Genomic DNA, 24,548 nt, shown 5'->3' with positions numbered 1-24,548 from the left:
TTGGCTGTGCCTGGCTCCCAAGTGGGTGGGCCTATGCCCATCCATGGCTGCGCCCCTGCTCAGTCATGTGAAGTCCATAGATTAGGGCCTAATTTATTTCAATTGACTGATTCCCTTATATGAACTGTAACTCAGTAAATTCGTTGAAATTATTGCATGTTGCGTTTTATTTTTCAGTATATTTCATAAAAACAACAAACCGAGTGTAGACCGAGTGTAGACTGTACACTGTTCTGTTGCGCGCTCTGATGACATCTGTTGCGAGTGACAAAGAATGCATATGTGGTGGCCTAGTGGTCTAAGACACTTCCTCTGACACATCTCTCCTACCTTTCAGCTCCGTCTCTCTCTATCCAATAAACAAACAACATACTTAAACATATATGTATTTAAAAAAGGAATGCATGTGAATGAGTCTTAAGTTGTCCCTGTCCCCTCTGTCTAGGCCCTACTGGAGACGCAGAATGACCTCCGAACCTCCGTCCCCAACTTCACCTTCAACCTGGGCTTTTCTGGGAAGTTCTTCCATACTGGTGGGTGGTGTGGACAGACCCACTGCATGACTGTAACACTCAGGGGGATCAAATACAATGTCTTATGGCAGACAATCATCAATAATCTCTTGTGGACAGACTACGTAAACATTTGACCAAACGACACGTGATTTTTAGTTCTGGGTTAACCGATATTAGATCATCAGTTACTTCACCAAGAAAATGCATGGATCAAATGTCCAAATCAATTATTGCATTACTGTTGATGCTTAATATAATGAACTTGCTTTTAGATTTGCCCAGCACATACACTACCAGTCAAAAGTTTGGATGCCTTTTCTACATTATAGAATAATAGTGAAGACATCAAAACTATGAAATGACACATATGGAATCATGTAGTAAACAAAAAAGTGTTAAACAAATCAAATTTATTTGAGGTTCTTCAAAGTAGCCACTGTTTGCCTTGATGACAGCTTTGCACCTGCTTGGCATTCTCTCAACCAGCTTCATGAGGTAGTCACTAGGAATGCATTCCAATTAACAGGTGTGCCTTGTTAAAAGTTAATTTGTAGAATGTATTTCCTTAATGTGTTTGAGCCAATCAGTTGTGTTGTGACAAGGTAGGGGTGGTATACAGAATATAGCCCTATTTGGTAAAAGACCAAGTCCATATTATGGCAAGAACAGCTCAAATAAGCAAAGAGAAACGACAGTCCGTTACTTTAAGACATGAAGGTCAGTCAATCTGGAACAATTCAAGAACTTTGAAAGTTTCTTCAAGTGCATTCGTAAAAGCCATCAAGCGCTATGATGAAACTGGCTCTCATGAGGGCCGCCACAGGAAAGGAAGACCCAAAGTTACCTCTGCCGCAGAGGATAAGTTCATTAGTTACCAGCCTCAGAAATTGCAGCCCAAATAAATGCTTCACAGAGTTCAAGTAACAAACACATCTCAACATCAACTGTTCAGAGGAGACTGTGTGAATCAGGCCTATATGGTCAAATTGCTGCAAAGAAACCAGTACTAAAGGACACCAATAAGAATAAGAGACTTGCTTGGGCCAAGAAACACAAGCAATAGACATTAGACTGGTGGAAATCTGTCCTTTTGGTCTGAGTCCAAATTTGAGAATTTTGGTTCCAACTGCCGTGTCGTTGTGAGACGCAGAGTAAGTGAACGGATGATCTCTGCATGTGTGGTTCCCACCGTGAAGAATGGTGGAGGAGGTGTGATGGTGTGGGGGTGCTTTGCTGGTGACACTGTCTGTGATCTATTAAGGCACACTTAACTAGCATGACTACCACAGCATTCTGCAGCAATACGCCATCCCATCTGGTTTGTGCTTAGTGGGATTATGTTTTTCAACAGGACAATGACCCAACACACCTCCAGGCTGTGTAAGGGATGTTTGACCAAGGAGAGTGATGGAGTGCTGCATCAGATGACCTGGCCTCCACAATCACCCGACATCAACCCAATTGAAATGGTTTGGGATGAGTTGGACCGCAGAGTAAAGGAAAAGCAGCCAACAACTGCTCAGTATATGTATTAACTCCTTCCACTTGAAGCTGGTTAAGAGAATGCCAAGAGTGTGCAAAGCTGTCAAGGCAAAGGGTGGCTACTTTGAAGAATTTCAAATATATATTTAGATTTGTTTAACACTTTTTGGGTTACTTCATGATTCCAAATGTGTTATTTCATAGTTTTGAAGTCATCACTATTATTCTATAATGAATAAAATAGTACAAATAAAGAAAAACCCTTGAATTAGTAGGTGTGTCCAAACTTTTGACTGATACTGTTTATCTCTAGGTTTTCAACACCGGCACCCACCCTTGCACATGCCATGTCTGTGTATATATATACACTGCTCAACAAAAATAAAGGGAACACTAAAATAACACATCCTAGATCTGATTGAATGAAATAATCTTATTAAATACTTTTTTCTTTACATAGTTGAATGTGCTGACAACAAAATCACACAAAAATAATCAATGGAAATCCAATTTATCAACCCATGGAGGTCTGGATTTGGAGTCACACTCAAAATTAAAGTGGAAAACCACACTACAGGCTGATCCAACTTTGATGTAATGTCCTTAAAACAAGTCAAAATGAGTCTCAGTAGTGTGTGTGTGGCCTCCCTACAACACCTGGGCATGCTCCTGATGAGGTGGCGGATGGTCTCCTGAGGGATCTCCGCCCAGACTTGGACTAAAGCTTCCGCCATCTCCTGGACAGTCTGTGGTGCAACGTGGCGTTGGTGGATGGAGCGAGACATGATGTCCCAGATGTGCTCAACTGGATTCAGGTCTGGGGAACGGGCGGGCCAGTCCATAGCATCAATGCCTTCCTCTTGCAGGAACTGCTGACACACTCCAGCCACATGAGGTCTAGCATTGTCTTGCATTAGGAGGAACCCAGGGCCAACCGCACCAGCATATGGTCTCAAGGGGTCTGAGGATCTCATCTCGGTACCTAATGGCAGTCAGGCTACCTCAGGCGAGCACATGGAGGGCTGTGTGGCCCCCCAAAGAAATGCCACCCCACACCATGACTGACCCACTGCCAAACCGGTCATGCTGGAGGATGTTGCAGGCAGCAGAACGTTCTCCACGGCGTCCCCAGACTCTGTCACGTCTGTCACATGTGCTCAGTGTGAACCTGCTTTCATCTGTGAAGAGCACAGGGCGCCAGTGGCGAATTTGCCAATCTTGGTGTTCTCTGGCAAATGCCAAACGTCCTGCACGGTGTTGGGCTGTAAGCACAACCCCCACCTGTGGACGTCGGGCCCTCATACCACCCTCGTGGAGTCTGTTTCTGACCGTTTGAGCAGACGCATGCACATTTGTGGCCTGCTGGAGGTCATTTTGCAGGGCTCTGGCAGTGCTCCTCCTGCTCCTCCTTGCACAAAGGCAGAGGTAGCGGTCCTGCTCCTGGGTTGTTGCCCTCCTACGGCCTCCTCCACGTCTCCTGATGTACTGGCCTGTCTCCTGGTAGCGCCTCCATGCTCTGGACACTACGCTGACAGACACAGCAAACCTTCTTGCCACAACTCGCATTGATGTGCCATCCTGGATGAGCTGCACTACCTGAGCCACTTGTGTGGGTTGTAGACTCCGTCTCATGCTACCACTAGAGTGAAAGCACTGCCAGCATTCAAAAGTGACCAAAACATCAGCCAGGAAGCATAGGAACTGAGAAGTGGTCTGTGGTCACCACCTGCAGAACCACTCCTTTATTGGGGGTGTCTTACTAATTGCCTATAATTTCCACCTGTTGTGTCTTCCATTTGACAACAGCATGTGAAATGTATTGTCAATCAGTGTTGCTTCCTAAGTGGACAGTTTGATTTCACAGAAGTGTGATTGACTTGGAGTTACATTGTGTTGTTTAAGTGTTCCCTTTATTTTTTTGAGCAGTGTATATAGACTAGACTAAATCCCCACTGTGTGTCTCTATGCTCCAGGTACAGATGAGGAGGACCTGGGGGATGACCTGCTCCTCTCCTATGGGAAGGAGTTCTGGTGGTTCCCCCACATGTGGAGTCACATGCAGCCCCACCTCTTCCACAACCAGTCAGTGCTAGCTGAACAGATGCTCCTCAACAGGAGGTTTGCACAGGTAGGTTGGTGGGTCCTGCTCTACGCTGACTGGGGGTCCTACTGGTACTACTGTTGGTAAAAAAATAACTTTTCTATTTGAATGTTATAATTTTGTTGACAAAAAAAAAAACATGGATAAAAAATAAATAAGAAATATATACAGTTGAAGTCAGAAGTTTAAATACACTTAGGTTGGCGTCATTAAAACTCGTATTTCAACCACTCAACAAATTTCTTGTTAAACTATAGTTTTGGCAAGTCATTTTTCCAACAATTGTTGACAGACAGATTATTTCGCTTATAATTCACTGTATCACAATTCCAGTGGGTCAGAAGTTTACATACACTAAGTTGACTGTGCCTTTAAACAGCTTGGAATGTTCCAGAAAATGATTTCATGGCTTTAGAAGCTTTTGATAGGCTAATTGACATCATTTGAATCAATAGGAGGTGTACCTGTGGATGTATTTCAAGGCCTACCTTCAACCTCAGTGCCTCTTTGCTTGACGACATGGGAAAATCAAAAGAAATCAGCCAAGACCTCAGAAATAAAGTTGTAGACCTCAAGTCTGGTTCATCCTTGGAAGCAATTTCCAAACGCCTGAAGGTACCACATTCATCTGTACAAACCATAGTACGCAAGTATGAACACCATGGGACCATGCAACCGTCATACCGCTCAGGAAGGAGACGCGTTCTGTCTCCTAGAGATGAATGTATTTTGGTGCGGAAAGTGCAAATCAATCCCAGAACAACAGCAAAGGACCTTGTGAAGATACTTTTGTACTTGTTTCCTGAAGTATCTATATCCACAGTAAAACAAGTCTTATATTGACATAACCTGAAAGGCCGCTCAGCAAGGAAGAAGCCACTGCTCCAAAATCGACATAAAACAGCCATACTACGGTTTGCAACTGCACATGGGGACCAAGATCGTACTTTTTGGAGAAATGTCCTCTGGTCTGATGAGAGAAAAATAGAACTGTTTGGCCATAATGACCATCATTATGTTTGGAGGAAAGAGGGGGAGGCTTGCAAGCCGATGAACACCATCCCAATCGTGAAGCACGGGGTTGGCAGCATCATGTTGTGGGGGTGCTTTGCTGCAGGAGGGCCTGGTGCACTTCACAATATAGATGGCATCATGAGGAAGGGAAAATTATGTGGATATATTGAAGCAACATCTTAAGACATCAGTCAGGAAGTTAAAGCTTGGTCGGAAATGGGTCTTCCAAATGGACAATGACCCCAAGCATACTTCTAAAGTTGTGGCAAAATGGCTTAAGGACAACAAAGTCAAGGTATTGGAGTGGCCATCACAAAGCCCTGACCTCAATCCCAAAGAAAATTTGTTGGCAGAACTGAAAAAGTGTGTGCGAGCAAGGAGGCCTACAAACCTGACTCCGTTACACCAGCTCTGTCAGGAGGAATGGGCCAAAATTCACCCAACTTTTTGTGGGAAGCTTGTGGAAGGCTACCCAAAACGTTTGACCCAAGTTAAACAATTTAAAGGCAATGCTACCAAATACTAATTGACTGTATGTTAACTTCTGACCCACTGGGAATGTGATGAAAGAAATAAAAGCTGAAATAAATAATTCTCTCTACTATTATTCTGACATTTCACATTCTTAAAATAAAGTGGTGATCCTAACTGACCTAAGACGGAATGTTTACTAGGATTAAATGTCAGGAACTGTGAAAAACTGAGTTTAAATGTATTTGGCTAAGGTGTATGTAAACCTCCGACTTCAGGTGTGTGTGTATGTGTATATATATATTGGGTGTATGTATGTGTGATATTTTTATATATATATATATATATTTTATATATATATATTTATTTATTTATATAGTAGAATAATTGTGAAGACATGCAATTATCTCATCATAAATGCAATCATCTTTTCAGCAAAAGTGTAATAAAGATCACAGTTGTGAGCCGCGGCCGCTTCTATCCTTTAGCAGCTGATAGTGCTGATAGAACTGGGAACATGGAGGATGAGCCAGGTCGTTTCCAGTCTTTCACTCCGGGATCATCTTCACATACATACACTACATGTCAAATTTTAGAACACCTACTCATTCAATGGTTTTTCTTTATTTTACTATTTTCTACATTATAGAATAATAGTGAAGACATCACAACTATGAAATAACACATGGAATCATGTAGTAACCAAAAAAGTGTTGAACAAATCAAAATTTGAGATTCTTCAAACATCCACCCTTTGCCTTGATGTCAGCTTTGCACACTCTTGGCATTCTCTCAACCAGCTTCACCTGGAATGCTTTGCCAACAGTCTTGAAGGAGTTCCCACATATGCTGAGCACTTGTTGGCTGCTTTTCCTTCACTCTGTGGTCCGACTCATCCCAAACCATCTCAATTGGGTTGATGTTGGGTGATTTTGGAGGCCAGGTCATCTGATGCAGCACTCCTCCTTGGTCAAATAGCCCTTACACAACCTCTACTGTGTCCTGATAGTCCCACTAAGCTCAAACCAGATGGGATGGAGTATCGCTGCAGTATGCTGTGGTAGCCATGCTGGTTAAGTGTGTCTTGAATTCTAGATAAATCACTGACAGTGTCACCAGCATAGCACCATCACACCTCCATCTCAAGGCAAAGGGGGCTGCATTGAAGAATCTCAAATATAAAAATATATTTTGATTTAACACTTTTGGTTACTACATGATTCCGTATGTGTTATTTCATAGTTTCGATGTCTTCACTATTATTGTGCAATGTAGATGGTAGTAAAAATAAAAAAACGCGTGTTTGTGTGTATTTATTTATATATGTATTAATAGCAAGGGTTATATAAATCCTAACAATGTGTTGAATCCACTGGCTGTCTCTTCCCAGGAGCATGGCATCCCCACCAACATGGGCTACGCGGTGGCTCCCCACCACTCTGGGGTGTACCCCGTCCACGTCCAGCTGTACGACGCTTGGAAGAAGGTGTGGGGCATCAAGGTGACCAGCACGGAGGAGTACCCCCACCTCAAACCTGCCCGCTTCAGACGAGGATTCTACCACAGTGGCATCAGTGTAAGGACTCACCCCTATCTCACTCACTCACACTCACACACTAGGTTCTACTGTACGTATAAACTAGCTATTCTTGAAACTAAGTCTTAGTTGGTATTTTCAGTCCTGGGTTTGTGCTCAATAATTTAACTAGAAGTATTAAATTAGGCTGTTTGAAGTATTTACTCTGGTTTGCGTGTAGACAGATGCATTGCATTGCTCCTCTGGCTTTTGGGAAGTGCTGGGTATTGGAATCCTTGTTTTTTTTTGGTGTGCTTGAACAATTTAGTTTAGCTGTTGGGAACAACGCGCTGAGTGAAGGGAAGGATCAGTAGTGCTGAAGTAGTCGTGTTGCCATGCCCTTGTGGTGTGGTCTTTTCAGTGCCCCTCAGACAGTGCGTGTCTCTCTCTCTGCTCCTCCCCACACCCCATGGAATAAAGCATGCTGACAGACAGATGGAGCAGTGTGAATGATCATTATGGAAATTGCCATGTTTATCACTCTCAACAAGACAATTTCATCGCAAATGACAGCCTTGGCAAAATCAACAAAGACAACTGCTAGCTTGTGATGTGACAAGAACATTCAAATTTTTTGACAAATGTTAATCTGTCTGTCAGTGCCAATTTATGTACAGTATCTTTACAAAGTGTCATTTTATGTCCATATGCTTGGCCTGGACATAAACAACAGCTTGCCTCTAAGAAATGTATGCTGAAATGGCTCAGATTTTAGAGCTTAAAGACATTTGTATTTCATTAATGTACAAACCATGTTGTGATTATCCTGGTAGAATGCTCCTGTTCTAGACCCAGCAGTTTTCTATTTTGTCTGGTGGAAGAGTGTGATGTCACAAAGATGTTAATTCCCATCTCGACACGTCCCTGTGAAATATTCACCGGGAACTTGGCAGAGACTCTCTGAGGTGTCTCTTCTCTTCTGTCTTCCACTCTCTCTTTTCCCCTTAATCAGCAGTCTGTGACTCCCGTTAGCTGTGACCCGCTCTGTGTTTTATAAAGCAGAGAGAAAAGCCTGGGAGCTTCAGTCTGTATCCAGCCTTCCCTTCCTTTCTGTTTCTAAGCATCTCAGTACTGTCTTGGCTGCTACTTCTAGCCCTAGCTAGCAAAGATTACAGCCTGATAGATACACTGTGTAGCTAGCTAACATCACAGCCTGATAGATGTTGAGATTGTTTTGTTGACCGTGTGGTCCAAGGACAACAACCTCTCCCTCAACGTGATCAAGACAAAGGCGATGATTGTGGACTACAGGAAAAGGAGGACTGAGCATGCCCCCATCCTTAACGACAGGGCTGTAGTGGAGCAGCTTGAGAGCTTCAAGTTCCTTGGTGTCCACATCACCAGCAAACTAACATGGTCCAAGCACACCAAGACAGTCGTGAAGAGGGCACGACAAAACCTATTCCCCCTCAGGAGACTATAAAGTCTTGGCATGGGTCCTCAGATCCTCAAGGTTCTATAGCTGCGCCATCGAGAGCATCCTGACGGGTTGCATCACTGCCTGGTATGGCAACTGCTCGGCCTCCGACTGTAAGGCACTACAGAGGGTAGTGTGTATGGCCCAGTACATCACCAGGACCAAGCTTCCTGCCATCCGGGACCTCTATACCAGGCGGTGTCAGAGGAAGGCCCAAAAATGGTCAGACTCCAGCCACCCTAGTCAGACTGTACTCTCTGCTACCACATGGCAAGCAGTACTGGAGCGCCAAGTCTAGGTCCAAGAGGCTTTTAAACAGTTTCTACCCCCAAGCCATAAGACTCCTGAACAGCTAATCAAAATGGCTACCCAGACTTTTGCATTCCCACCCCCCACACTGCTGCTACTCTGTTATTATCTATGCATAGCCACTTTAATAACTCTACCTGCATGTACATATTACCTCGACACCGGTGACCCCGCACATTGACACATTGGCTCTGTACCGGTACCCCCTGTACAGTGAGGGGAAAAAAGGTATTTGATCCCCTGCTGATTTTGTACGTTTGCCCACTGACAAAGATCAGTTACCAGCTCGTTACCTGTATAAAAGACACCTGGGAGCCAGACATTTTTCTGATTGAGAGGGGATCAAATACTTATTTCCCTCATTAAAATGCAAATCAATTTAAAACATTTCTGACATGCTTTTTTCTGGATTTTTGTATTTATTCTGTCTCTCACTGTTCAAATAAACCTACCATTAAAATGATAGACTGATCATTTCTTTGTCAGTGGGCAAACGTACAAAATCAGCAGGGGATCAAATACTTTTTTCCCTCACTGTATATAGACCCGCTTTTGTTATTTTCTGCTGCTCTTTACTTGTTATTCTTATCTCTTTTTTAGGTATTTTCTTAAAACTGCATTGTTGGTTAAGGGCTTGTAAGTAAGCTTTTCACTGTAAGGTCTACACCTGTTGTATTTGGTGTATGTGATAAATAAAATTTGATTTGATACACCATGTAGCTAGCTAACGTCACAGCCTGATGGATACACTGTGTAGCTAGCTAACGTCACAGCCTGATGGATACACTGTGTAGCTAGCTAACATCACAGCCTGATGGGTACACTGTGTAGCTAGCTAACATCACAGCCTGATGGGTACACTGTGTAGCTAGCTAACATCACAGCCTGATGGGTACACTGTGTAGCTAGCTAACATCACAGCCTGATGGATACACTGTGTAGCTAGCTAACATCACAGCCTGATGGATACACTGTGTAGCTAGCTAACATCACAGCCTGATGGGTACACTGTGTAGCTAGCTAACATCACAGCCTGATGGGTACACTGTGTAGCTAGCTAACATCACAGCCTGATGGATACACTGTGTAGCTAGCTAACATCACAACCTGATGGGTACACTGTGTAGCTAGCTAACATCACAGCCTGATGGATACACTGTGTAGCTAGCTAACATCACAGCCTGATGGATACACTGTGTAGCTAGCTAACATCACAACCTGATGGGTACACTGTGTAGCTAGCTAACATCACAGCCTGATGGATACACTGTGTAGCTAGCTAACATCACAACCTGATGGGTACACTGTGTACAGCACCTAGGCTGAACAGACAGTGTAATGTTTTCCAGGTTGTTCTGCTCCTGTGATTGTGTGCTCGGATGCCAATCGATTGTGTGTTTCAACTATGTTAGGACAGAGGCTTTATGTTTGGCTCGAGAAATGGGTTTCGCTGACAGCATAAAGATTTTCGTCACATTTTATTCTCCACAGTGTGATCTCTAGTTTACAGGGATAATTGAATCACCTGAGCTGTCAGTGAAGTGGAAACAACACATCGAAATAGTGTCACCGAGCTTTTATGGCCCTGTTTGAACGTCTGTGTATTTGATTTGTTGTTGACTGGGAATCAGCAGGGTGCGGTTATATAAGAACACTCCCCACTGTGCAGATGTGTTGCTATGTAATATTAATTGTGTTGTGTACTGTAGGTGCTGCCGAGGCAGACGTGTGGCCTGTTTACTCACACCATCTTCTACAACGAGTATCCTGGAGGACCCAAGGAGCTGGACAAACTCATCAACGGAGGGGAGCTCTTCCTCACGGTGCTCCTCAACCCGGTGAGACCAGACACACCTCCATCACATCAGGAGAGGAATGCTCTATGGTTGCTTTAGCCCTTTTTCCCCCCTCAAATGTATTTTGTGCAACAGTGGTTGGAAGTGACATTGCAGCCTGCATTGCATTGTGTTTTTCTCTGAACGTTGTTCTGTGTTGATTCCTTCCTCACAGATCAGCATCTTCATGACCCACCTGTCCAACTACGGGAACGATCGTCTGGGTCTGTACACCTTTAGGAACCTGGTGAAGTTCCTCCAGACATGGACTAACCTGCGGCTGCAGACCCTGGCGCCTGTGCAGCTGGCCCAGCGTTACTTGCAGATCTTTCCAGAGGAGAGGGACCCCATCTGGCAGGTGCGTGTGTGAGAGGCCATGTGAGCTGTGGGTCACTGGGTTTGTGGAGCTCGGGGACTATCATAAACCAGGCAGTCATTTTAGAGAAGGCTAGACAGGCGCTAAAGACTTTGCTTTTTCAATCAGACTCCATTGCATCATGCAGTGCAAGTCATTTTGACTGATGCCATTGCATCCTGCAGTGCAAGTCATTTTGACTCATGCCATTGCATCCTGCAGTGCAAGTCATTTTGACTCATGCCATTGCATCCTACAGTGCAAGTCATTTTGACTCAGACCATTGCATCCTACAGTGCAAGTCTTATTTGGGTTTAGAGCTACAAGAGGCTGGCTCTTTGAACTGTGGTTTTGTGGGGGGAGCAGACTCTGACACTGTTTCCCAACAACACAGAAAGAAGACGGTTTCTTTCCCTAAGACGTCCAACTGCCATCTTGGCAGTTCCTCACACTGTCAGTGTGGAGTTGTCTCAGAGTGTAGAAGTCAATGTGGAGTTGTCTCAGAGTGTAGAAGTCAATGTGTGCCAGCCAGCTCCCTTTGAAGTTTAGAGTAAACTTGTGCCTGCCTGGGTCCAGAGGTTTCTTAAACACAGCACTGTGTTAAATGTGTTGGGATTAATATGATAGCCTGGTCGCCTCAATCCCCATGAGGCAGTGGGGAGGGAAGGAGGTAGATAGATTTAGGGCAGTTGGTATCGTCTTGACATGCAGATTGACCCTGAGGCACATGAAGCCGCGGGCCTTGCAGGGCTGCTCTGAGCAATCTTCCACATAGATACACTGAAGGCTTCTAACCACTCAGGAAGACCAATGAAAAGGCACCCTTCCTGATGCTGATTATGGGTTCTTTCCTTAGTCCCTTGTAGGGACAAAAGAGCACAATTGATCAAGGGTTGATTTAGAAACCAAATGTTTGAGTCTGCTCCCCCAAGCCTCTGTTAGACTAGACTGGTTGGGTTCATTTGAGCTGAATTAAAAGCACCCCTCGCCTTGGCACATTGTTGGTCCCACAGGGTGGATACAGTTGTCTGTAACCGTTGTGCCACATGTTTGTACACACACACACACACACACACACACACACACACACACACACAGGTCTCACTGCTTTACCACAGTAACAAGTTCCCTGGCCAAGTCAGTGGTAGACTTTAATTACAGACTGCCGCTAGATATGAGACTGGTGTGTGAGAATAGTGTTGTACCAGTCAGAAGTTTGGACACACCTACTCAATCATGGGTTTTACTTTATTTTTACATTGTAGAATAATAGTGAAGACATCAAAACTATGGAATCATGGAAAAACCAAAAAAGTGTTAACTTCTTCTGGGTAGCCCCCCTTCTCAATTTCCGCCTAAAGACATACCCTAATCTAACTGCCTGTAGCTCAGGCCCAGAAGCAAGGATATGCATATTCTTGGTATTATTTGAAAGGAAACACTCTGTATTTTGTGGAAATGTGAATTGAATGTAGGCGAATATAACACAATAGATCTGGTAGAAGAAAATACAAGGAAATAAACATACGTTTTCTGTTTTTTATTGTTGCTGCATCATATTTCAAATGAACAAGAACAGCCAAACATACAGATAGGATGCTGCGGATGATTTGAATGAAGAACATAAGATGGCAACAATAGCTGAGCAAAGTTTTAGACAGAACTTCAAAAATGAGCGAGCTACATGACATTGAGCATGAAGTCACCCAGGTGTCCCACACAAATGTACGCAAGTGGCCGAATTGGTACAGTGATACATTTTGAAGGAAAGAACTATATACAAAATGCATAAATGCTCTTCTAACACACACACCCCTCAACAACAACTAAAAAATAACAAGGGTAACTATTTACACATTTTCTATTTACAATATTGTGAAGACCCTCAGTCCTCTACACAATATTGTGCTGCTGGTGCCATGGCCCATAGCAGTCTCTTTCTGCTGTAAAGCAGAGGCTTACTGAACAGGTGGCGCAGGTGATGGGGCATTTCCTGTGACAAAGGGCACAACGATGTCTCCCTACTGTGCCCTTTTTGCCCTGAGGCACATTCATGCCTGCAGAGATGAATCTGGGCAACACCACTGGTTGGGGCAGAAGGGACAGAGGTAGAGGGGACAGAAGGTGCTACAGTGCACTTGCTGTAGCTAGCAAGCTCCTGGATGAGCAGCTCCCTGAAGGCTAGCTGTGAGATGGGGGGGCTGTCCACAGCTCTTGGCCATTTCCTTCTGGAGGATGAAGGCATTCACCACAGCAATGTCAATGAAATGATAGAAAAATGTCTTGTACCATTTCATGGCGGGAGAACTTTTGTAGTATCCTATCAGTCCACAGCTCCCATGCCCTTGTTGTAGTCCTTCACAGCAGCTGGAATGGGGACATTTTTTTTTGTGGTCCATGCTAGAGGTCGACCGATTATGATTTTTCAACGCCAATGCCGATTATTGGAGGCCCAAAAAAAACGATACCGATTAATCGGACGATTTTTATTTATTTGTAATAATGACAATTACAACAATACTGAATGAACACTTATTTTAACTTAGTATAATACATGAATAAAATCAATTTAGCCTCAAATAAATATGTTCAATTTGGTTTAAATAATGCAAAAACAAAGTGTTGGAGAAGAAAGTAAAAGTGCAATATGTGCCATGTAAAAAAGCTAACGTTTAAGTACCTTGCTCAGAACATGAGGACATATGAAGCTGGTGGTTCCTTTTAACATGAGACTTCAATATTCCCAGGTAAGAAGTTTTAGGTTGTAGTTATTATAGGAATTATAGGACTATTTCTCTCTATATGATTTGTATTTCATATACCTTTGACTATTGGATGTTCTTATAGGCACTTTAGTATTGCCAGTGTAACAGTATAGCTTCCGTCCCTCTCCTCGCTCCTACCTGGGTCCAAACCAGGAACACATCGACAACAGCCACCCTCGAAGCAGCGTTACCCATGTAGAGCAAGGGGAACAACAACTCCAAGTCTCAGAGCGAGTGACGTTTGAAACACTATTAGCGCGCACCCCGCTAACTAGCTAGCCATTTCACATCAGTTACACCAGCCTAATCTTGGGAGTTGATAGGCTTGAAGTCATAAACAGCACAATGCTTGAAGCATTACGAAGAGCTGCTGGCAAAACGCACGAAAGTGCTGTTTGAATGAATGCTTACGAGCCTGCTGGTGCCTACCATCGCTCAGTCAGACTGCTCTATCAAATCATAGACTTAATTATAACATAATAACACACAGAAATACGAGTCTTTGGTCATTAAAATGGTAGAATCCGGAAACTAGAAAATAAAGGAAAGCCGCACACTCTAAGAGCTCAGATGCAAAAATGTAATCACCAACGTTTCGACAGCGAAGCTGTCTTCATCAGGGTATCATCAAACACTGCGAGATGATGTTATTACGTGTTCCACTAAGGCAGTTATTTATCTTATAACTTGTCCTTGTGGTAAAAATTATGTGGGTAAAACAAAGCGTGAATTAAAAGTACGTATCTCAGAGCATCGTAGCACCATTAGGTGCAAAAACTTAACTTACCCAGTTGCGGCCCACTTTTTGGAAGCAAACCATCCGATTTCGTCTCTGCGTTATATTGGTATTGAACATGTCACCCTCCCGAGGAGAGGGGGTGACCTTGATAATTTATTGTTGAAACGAGAGGCTGCCTGGATCTTTAATTTAAAGACCCTTGCTCCCTTCGGTCTCAACATAGACTTTGATCTGAAGCCATTCTTGTGATAATTGTGATTTTGCCATTGTAATTGTTTGTTAGATACATTTTAGACTACAAATGCTATGATCGTATGCTATCCATTTGTTTGTCTTTTTGTATGTTCTTTGTATGCCATTTTTTTAAATATTTGAGTTAACCAATGATATTAGGCCATACTTGGCCATGATTACAAACACCTGTGTGTCTCTTGACACTATATAAATTACTCATCTCGCAGTGTTTGATGATACCCTGATGAAGACAGCTTCGCTGTCGAAACGTTGGTGATAAAATTTTTGCATCTGAGCTCTTAGAGTGTGCGGCTTTCCTTTATTTTCTAGTGTTCTACTCCGCTAGCCAGCACCTCGCCTTTAAAGGTGTGCGTTTCTTTTTTCTAGAATCCGGAAACTGTCATTTTGAAAACAAAACGTTTATTATTTCAGTGAAATACGGAACCGTTACGTATTTTATCTAACAGGTGGCATCCCTAAGTCTAAATATTGCCGTTACATTGTATAACCTTCAATGTTATGTCATAATTATGTACAATTCTGGCAAATTAATAACGGTCTTTGTTAGGAATAAATGGACTTCACACAGTTCGCAATGAGCCAGGCGGCCCAAACTGCTACATATACCCTGGCTGCTTTCACGGAACGCAAGAGAAGTGACACAGTTTCCCTAGTTATAAGAAATTCATGTTGGCAGGCAATATTAACTAAATATGCAGGTTTAAAAAATATTTACTTGTGTATTGATTTTAAAGAAAGGCATTGATGTTTATGGTTAGGTACATTGGTGCAACGATTGTTATGAAAACTTGAAATCGGCCCTAATTAATCGGCCATTCCGATTAATCAGTCGACCTCTAGTCCATGCCCCACTACCGTCCTTCACACGCCTGACGACGTGATCGCCACTGAAGGACTTGTGGATAGTTGTGCACATTACCACCTCTCTGGTATCAATCCACTTTACAAAGAGCAGGCCATCTTCACCTTTGTTTTTGGAAAGCCCACTCTGTTGGTCCGAATGGTGCCACAAGCCCACACATGCCGCTTCCTCAGGTCTGTAAACAGGGTAGGGCTTGTGTAGAAGTTGTCCACAAACAGTTTGTAGCCCTTCCCCAGCAGTTGAAAATCCCAAAACTCCATAACGGAATCATAACTCAGTCCATTACCGGTAGCAAAACTGTTTTTCCCCTCATAAACAAAAAAAATTACAAGTGTAGGCACACACAGAATCAGCCAAAACAGTTTATAACCCCATTTGGTTGGTTGGTTGGTTGGTTGGTGGGTTGGGACGCATGTATTGTTTGAGGCTGATTCTGGCCTTTGAGGCTACCATCCTCTCATCGATGGACAGGTTCTGGGCAGGCTGAAAATAGGTCTTGCAGGCCTCAACGATGCTGGGGTAGAGAGGTTTGATTTTGCAGATCCTATCAAACCTTGCTGTGCCTCTTCTTGTCATTCTCCCCATCAACTTCTGGGTCACTGATGGGAAGCGCCCGTGAGATAGTCAGAAACCTTTTAGAAGACATGACAGTGGTGGGGAAAGGCAGTTGGTAGAGGGCTGATGTTTTCCACTAGTCCCTCAGAATTTTCAACTTCACCAGCCCCATGTAAATGACCAGTGAATTGAAAGCAGAAAAGGTCTGACATGGAAATGGGCTTCAATGCCTCTTTCTTTCCTGCCTGCTTCTTAGCCCCGTACTTATTGGTGGTCGACACCAGGGAATCAACAACTGACGAGGTGAAAAACAGTTGAAAAAGTTGAAGGGGGCTGTACATTTTACATTTACTTAATTTAGCAGACGCTCTTATCCAGAGCAACTTACAGTAGTGAATGCATACATTTCATACATTTTGTTTTCTCCGTACTGGTCCCCCGTGGGAATTGAACCCACAACCCTGGCATTGCAAACACCATGCTCTACCAACTGAGCCACACGGGTCTGTACTTTGCAGTCATGTCTAGTTGAGGTCCTGGCTGCCTTTTTGGTCTAAAACTGGTGGAATTGGTTCCACATCATCTTCCAACACAGAGTGCCAATGGCCCTCTCTCTGCAGGTTTCTGTCTTCCCCACCTCCGCTTCTTTGTCACTGACTTCAAACCTCTAGATGGCCGGGTAGGTGTGGAGCCAGAGACAGCAGGGGTCCGGCTGGATGAACAAGCTTCAGAGGGGGATGGACACCTAGACATTGATGGCACATAATCAGAATCACTGCCACTGGGGGGGAAAAAATTGTTTCAGTAAGAATACTTTCACGTATGAGCCCTGTATCAACACGTAAAATAAACAGATGTATTATATAGAGTACAGGGAACATAATCACTATGGTGAAGTGCTGTTCCATTCCATGTTTATATAAAATACATTTTTAAAAATGTATCTCACAAACACACACACAATCTATAGCCAATGTGTACCTAACACATTTCATTACAGATTTCATTACTGATAATATTTTTATATATTGTAAATAAAATAAGAAAGTCTCAAAAAAATCTCAAATGAATAATATTTGATATTAATTTCAAACAACGACATCAGCATGAGAAGTTTTTACCAGTCCAGCATGGCATCCTCTCCGTGCAGAAACATGTCTTCCGCCTGGGAGTCAAAACTTGCCACGCTGAAAGATTAATCTTCCTGAAGCAACTCGGTCTTGCTTTCTCTATCAATTTCCTCTATAATTTGGGTTACATCTGTATATCTAGACTTTGTTTGAACTTTTCCTGATTTATTTGCCATAATTTAAATATATAAAATTGTTGAAAATGCTCTTCACTATGTACTGCTATGCATAACACTCGTGGCTCCGTCAAGTAGGATTTGCAATGGCGAATGAACCTCTTTTACGCCAGAGTTTACGACAAAGGCTGGTCTTCGAACGTATAACCATTACATATTGCCGTTTACCTCAGCTCATTGGCTATCTTCCAAGCTAGATTTCAAGATGATCAGTGGTCATTAGGCCAAAATACAGTTAATGAACGATAGACCGCTCCTACCATTGGTGCGCAATGAGGTCATTGATTGGTGTCTTCAAATCGGTTTGTTTCGGTCATTACGTCCCGGGGAAAGAGCCATCAAGTGTGATTGTGTTACTAACAGAGGATTGCAATGAAACCAACCATGACTGGATAACGTGTGTTAAGTGTGTGTATTTACCACGAATGTTTCATCCAAAGTTGAATGAGACGGAAATCACGACGCAAGCGGTTAACAAATGTTTCGTGTTTAGGCTATAAAAATTGATTTTATCAAACAAAACTAACATTCACTGTGGAGCTAGGACAATTGGCATTGCCACCAGAGGAATATTTTTAAGGGTAAGCTATTTATTTTATTGTTATTTCTGACTTTTGTCACGCTAATACTTGGTTGGAAAATGCTAGTAATACTTTTGTTAGCTGGGTGCTCTCCTCAGATTATCGCATGGTTTTCTTTCACCGTAAAGCTTTTTTGAAATCTGACACAGCGGCTGGATTAACAAGAAGTTAAGCTTTTAAGTGATGTAAGACACATGTAGTTACAAGAATGTTTAATATAACGAATTGTGTATTTAGAATTGTAGCGCGCGGCAATTGCACTGGCTGTTGGCCAGGTGGGATGCTAGCGTCCCACATACACGAGAGGTTAAACAAATCAAAATATATTTGAGATTCTTCAAAGTAGCCACCCTTTGCCTTGATGATAGCTTTGCACGCTCTTGGCATTCTCTCAACCAGCTTCATGAGGTAGTCACCTGGAATGCATTTCAGTTAACAGGTGTGCCTTATTAAAAGTTAATTTGTGGATTTTTTTCCCCTCAATGCGTTTGAGCCAATCAGTTGTGTTGTGGCTGTGGAGGTCACAAAATTTCGTCAGCCGGTGATTGTCAAGCAAATAACTGTCGGTCTCATGGTAATTGACCGTTAATTAACAAACACATTTAGCATCTCCTGGCTTCCATACAAAACATTATAAAAAGTATAATAAATCCATGTAATATAGCCTACACTTTCACAATAAATCCATTATTTATTTTAGACAGGTCTAAAGAAGCATGATATGGAGAAAATGTAGTCTACTTCAGAAGAAAGAAATGGCATACTCCTCATGCGGCTATGCCAAATGGCTGTGAACTACGCTAGTTCATTTAGCAGACAAGATTTGCTTATCATTCCATGGCATTATTTTATAGTATTAAGAATACAGTTGAACAAAGTTGAATAAAATATAAATATTGTCTCCGAACATTTCGGGGAGTGCACACATGCGTCTATTCTGTGTTAAGCGATTAACAAAGAAACAGGTACTCCTAAATGCTTAATTTAGAGTTATTCATGTCACTTCAGTTGTTCTACAAACGTTGGGCTATATGTTTAGATTTTTACATTGTAAGGCTGCATGATGAGATTCTAATGATGATTTGAAAAGATTTGCTTGAAAGGCATGAGCTCTGCTTAGTTTTTTTGCGCAGGCTGTCTCTCATTTACAATTTGACAAGCACTTGATAATGCCTCGAATTTCAGAGCAGCATTCCCTTTGTGGCCATATTGCACCATAAAAAAATCTATTTTACAGCATTGTGCCCTTCTCCCGCAGTGTTCCCCGGTAGGCCGTCATTGAAAATAAGAATTTGTTCTAAACTGAATTGCTTAGTTAAATAAAGGTTAAATGAAATTCTCCCTGAGTGTGCTGCGCAATCGGAAGCGCTCTCCGTCACGTGATCTGGTCTTTCTCAGAGGCTGCAAATGAAGATGGGCACATCGGGAAAGCAACTGCGCGCCTCATCCAATTCCGATGTGCATATTGGAAGAACTGTCCACATTTACTTTGGCAGCCAACAAGATGAGTAGGCCTAACAAACAGCAAAAGCACTAGCCTATGGCAATCTACTATACCCCATAGTACAAAAGTCAACCTACTCTGTGCGAGAAATAAATATTCCAAACATTGTCTGGGACAGTTGTGGGATACGATAGGTCCCAAATTAATACGACCACTAGCATCAAAACATATATTTTTTTCTGCAATTTGGCTTGATGTAACAGATCAGAACGTTTATTGTAAAATGTTGATAAATTATTTGGCTTTTTCTTCACATTATCAGCGCAGCAATGCGCACATGGCAGTAGGCTGTAAATGTGAATGTTCCATTAGTGGGAAAACACCATTCTCAAAAGTGACTGCAAATGCAATTACAAATGTAATGCTTTTATTATAATGGTGCGTTTTTATGGTGCAAATTATCGGAAGTTTACATACACTTTAGGTTGGAGTCATTAAAACTTGTTTTTCAACCACTCCACAAATGTCTTGTTAACAAGTCGGTTAGGACATCTACTTTGTGCATGACACAAGTCATTTTTCCAACAATTGTTTAGAGACAGATTATTTCACTTATAATTCATTGTATCACAATTCCAGTGGGTCAGAAGTTTACATACACTAACTTGACTGTGCCTTTAAACAGCTTGGAAAATTCCAGAAATTTATGTCATGACTTTAGAAGCTTCTGAAAGGCTAATTGACATCATTTGAGTCAATTGGAGGTGTACCTGTGGATGTATTTCAAGGCCTTCCTTCAAACTCAGTGCCTCTTTGCTTGACATCATGGGAAAATCAAAAGAAATCAGCCAAGACCTCAGAAAAAAAATTGTAGACCTCCACAAGTCTGGTTCATCCTTGAGAGCAATTTCCAAACACCTGAAGGTACCACGTTCATCGGTACAAACCATAGTACGCAAGTTTAAACACCATGGGACCAAGCAGCCGTCATACCGCTCAGGAAGGAGACGCGTTCTGTCACCTAGAGATGAACGAACTTTGGTGCGAAAAGTGCAAATAAATCCCAGAACAACAGCAAAAGTCCTTGTGAAGATGCTTTAGGAAACCGGTACGAAAGTATCTATATCCACAGTAAAACGAGTCCTATATCGACATAACCTGAAAGGCCGCTCAGCAAGGAAGAAGCCACTGCTCCAAAACCGCCATAAAATAGCCATACTAAGGTTTGCAACTGCACATGGAGACGAAGATCGTACTTTTTGGAGAAATGTCCTCTGGTCTGATGAGAGAAAAATAGAACTGTTTGGCCGTAATGACCATCGTTATGTTTGGAGGGAAAAGGAAGATGCTTGCAAGCTGAAGAACACCATCCCAACCATGAAGCACGGGGGTGGCAGCATCATGTTGTGGGGGTGCTTTGCTGCAGGAGGGACTGGTGCACTTCACAAAATAGATGGCATCATGAGGAAAATAAAATGATGTGGATATATTAAAGCAACATCTCAAGACATCAATCAGGAAGTTAAAGCTTGGTCGGAAATGGGTCTTCCAAATGGACAATGAACCAAGCATACTTCTAAAGTTGTGGCAAAATGGCTTAAGGACAACAAAGTCAAGGTATTGGAGTGGCCATCACAAAGCCCTGACCTCAATCCTATAGAAAATCTGTGGGCATAACTGAAAAAGTGTGTGTGAGCAAGGAGGCCTAGAAACCTGAATCAGTTAACACCAGCTCTGTCAGGAGGAATGGGCCAAAATTCACCCCACTTATTGTGGGAAGCTTGTGGAAGGCTTCCCGAAACATTTGAAAATATAAAGGCAATTTTACCAAATACTAATTGAGTGTATGTAAACACTGGGAATGTGATGAAAGAAATAAAAGCTGAAATAAATAATTCTCTCTACTATTATTCTGACATTTCACATTCTTAATAAAATAAAGTGGTGATCCTAACTGACCTAAAACAGGGAATATTTGCTCGGATTACATCTCAGGAATTGTGAAAAACTGAGTTTAATTGTATTTGGTTAAGGTGTATGTTAACTTCCGACTAAAACTGTATGCCAGTTAGGCAGTTAGAATTTACCATTATGCACCTTCATCGAAACGGGCAGTGGGAAAAAATACATGTCATCTATGCACTTAGATAGCGAATGGAAGACGCTTTTCCCCGTAGGTTATTTTCCTGCCTGCCAGGTAGGCTATACTCCTATTGTAAATATAAGCAATGTGCTTGATATTAGGAAAGTTGCGAAATAAATATAGTTGGCCTAGCCTTTAGAAAGCTGACACAATCCACATCTTTTTATTAGCGCCCATCACTGTTTAAGCCCGCAATTGCATAGCCTATAGAAATGTTGTGCAACATGAGATCATGGGCTCTTATGACGTGTTGGATTAGATTTTCGAAACATTTGCATTGATGTCAGAGTGATTAGAAGGACAATAGAGTGCTGAGTACCAGGCAGTTAGCAAGTTTGGTAGGCAACTAATGACCAGCAGCAACATCGGAGCTTGGAAAAGCCTAATTACCGTGACTAAACGGTCATGTGGAATTTGACTGCCTTCATGACTCGTGATCGCCGGTGTGGCAGTAATACTGTCACCGCAACAAGGTTACTTGTGACAAGGTAGGGGTGGTATACCGAAGATAGCCCTATTTGGTAAAAGACCAAGTCCATATTATGGCAAGAACAGCTCAAATATGGAAAGAGAAACGACAGTCCATTATTACTTTAATACATGGTCAGTCAATCCGGAACATTTCAAGAACTTTAAAAGTTTCTTCAAGTGCAGTCACAAAAACCATCAAGCACTATGATGAAACTGGCTCTCATGAGGACCACCACGGGAAAGGAAGACCCAGAGTTACCTCTGCTGCAGAGGATATGTTAATTATAGTTACCAGCCTCAGAAATTGCATCCCAAATAAATGCTTCAAAGAGTTCAAGTAACAGACACATCTCAACATCAACTGTTCAGAGGAGACTGCGTGAATCAGGCCGTCATGGTTAAATTGCTGCAAAGGACACCAATAAGAAGAGACTTTCTTGGACCAAGAAACACGAGCAATGGACTTTAGACCGGTGGAAATCTATCCTTTCGTCTGATATGTTCAAATTTGAGACTTTTTGGTTCCAAACTCTGTCTTTGTGAGACAGAGTAGATGAAGACAGATGATCTCCACATGTGTGGTTCCTATTGTGAAGCATGGAGGAGGTGGTGTGGGGGTGCTTTACTGGTGACACTATCAGTAATGTATTTAGAATTCAAGGCACACTTAACCAGCATGGCTACAACAGCATTCTGCAGCAATACGCCATCCCATCTGGTTTGCGCTTGGTGGGAATATCATTTGTTTTTCAACAGGACAATGACCCAACACACCTCCAGGCTGTGTAAGGGCTATTTTGCCAAGAGGGATAGGGATGGAGTGCTGCATCAGATGACCTGGCCTCCACAATCCCCCTACCTCAGCCCAATTGAGATGGTTTGGGATGAGTTGGAGTGCAGAGTGAAGGAAAAGCAGCCAACAAGTGCTCAGCATACGTGGGAACTCCTTCAAGACTGTTGGAAAAGCATTCCAGGTGAAGCTGGTTAAGAGAAGGCTAAGTGTACAAAGCAGTTATCAAGGCAAAGGGTGGCTACTTTGAAGAATCTCGTATCTAAAATATATTTTAATTTGTTTAACGCTTTTTTGTTACTACATGATTCCATACGTGTTATTTTATAGTTTTCATGTCTTCACTATTTTTCTACAGTGTAGAAAATAGTAAAAATAAACACTTACTCACTCATTGATGGGTTTGTCTAGACTTTTGACTGGTACTGTATATTCTGAACTGGTTGGGCAAGTCGTACCTATGGCAGCTCATCCTGAGGCATACATTCCTTCCATGTTTACTGAACGGAACTTCCAGGTGAACTATTTCTGCCCACTCTGTCCCCACAGGACCCCTGTGAGGACAAAAGACACAAAGACATCTGGTCCAAAGAGAAGACATGCGACCGATTCCCTAAGCTGCTCATAATTGGACCACAGAAGACAGGTGAGTAGTAAACAAATGTATTGTACAAAAACCATTTAATTAACAAGGTTACTTCAGTTCAGTGATGCAACCACACTCATAGCAATGACAAGTTTGAACCTAGAGAGAAAAACATGAGCTTGTGGGGGGGCCACAAAAATAGTGGCAATAGTACTGTTTGTCCATCTTGAGAAGCCGTAGCCAGTATACAATTCCTCAAAATAGTGAGAATCAATCTAAGATAACTCAAGAAATCTGTCATAAATGTTTACGTTTTTGCCGAGGATATCTTACACGCTACCCAAACCGGACTTGTTGCGTGTGCGAGCGTTGCAAAATAAATATACACATACAATGTTATTCAATCATTGCACCCACAGTGCTCGCGCACGCCAACGAGCGTCTGCGTTTCCAAGCGCTAAAAAAGAAGTTGCTTCCATTTGTGACGCCGAACGCGATGCCTCTCCCCATCTCCTCATTGGCTTTTAGAAGCATATACCCACGTGCCATCTCCTCATTGGTTATGCCCACGTGGGTAATTGGAATATGAAGTGAGGTAGGTCGGTCGGTCGGTTGTGGTAATACACCTAATTATGAAAGTTAGATGCCAATGGCCATATAAAGTCCAAAGAAGAAAAAGCCTAGAAGTGGGAGAAATGACTAGAAACGATTCGATTGACCGTTTTGTGCGTGGATTAATTGTCGGAGTAGAGGACCTTGTGCCTTTCAGCGAAAATAACAACTCAACGTTTATATCCCAGGACAAGTTAGCTAGCAACAGCAAGCTAGCTAAATAGGACAAATTAAATAGCAACTACAAGCTAGCTAGCTAAATTGCCATACATTTTTAATGCTTTTCGACCTGTCCCCAAATTAATATAATTGGTTCATGGTTTGTTTTGATATTTCAACCTGCATGTCGTGATCGCGTTTGATG

At 42.5% G+C, this 24,548-nt stretch overlaps 1 protein-coding gene across 5 annotated transcripts in view; it reads left to right on the top strand.

The window, feature by feature from the left end:
- Positions 1 to 24,548, top strand: part of LOC106563726 (bifunctional heparan sulfate N-deacetylase/N-sulfotransferase 1) — a 139,074-nt gene that overhangs the window by 86,915 nt on the left and 27,611 nt on the right. For all 5 annotated transcript variants that reach the window (XR_014379475.1, XM_045690149.2, XM_014129548.3 and 2 more), the window contains 6 exons: positions 446 to 533; positions 3,971 to 4,125; positions 6,974 to 7,159; positions 10,595 to 10,723; positions 10,896 to 11,078; positions 23,536 to 23,632. Coding sequence is in view for 4 of the 5 variants with exons in the window: in XM_045690149.2 (XP_045546105.1) it covers positions 446 to 533; positions 3,971 to 4,125; positions 6,974 to 7,159; positions 10,595 to 10,723; positions 10,896 to 11,078; positions 23,536 to 23,632 (838 nt within the window). In the remaining variant the exon portion in view is untranslated. The remainder of the gene's footprint in view (positions 1 to 445; positions 534 to 3,970; positions 4,126 to 6,973; positions 7,160 to 10,594; positions 10,724 to 10,895; positions 11,079 to 23,535; positions 23,633 to 24,548) is intronic.

The sequence above is a fragment of the Salmo salar genome, chromosome 11 (genome assembly GCF_965601325.2).
Source record: "Salmo salar chromosome 11, fSalSal1, whole genome shotgun sequence".
Lineage (NCBI taxonomy): Eukaryota > Metazoa > Chordata > Actinopteri > Salmoniformes > Salmonidae > Salmo > Salmo salar.
The sequence above is the reverse complement of the archived record's forward strand: the minus strand, read 5'-3'. Positions and strand labels throughout refer to the sequence as shown.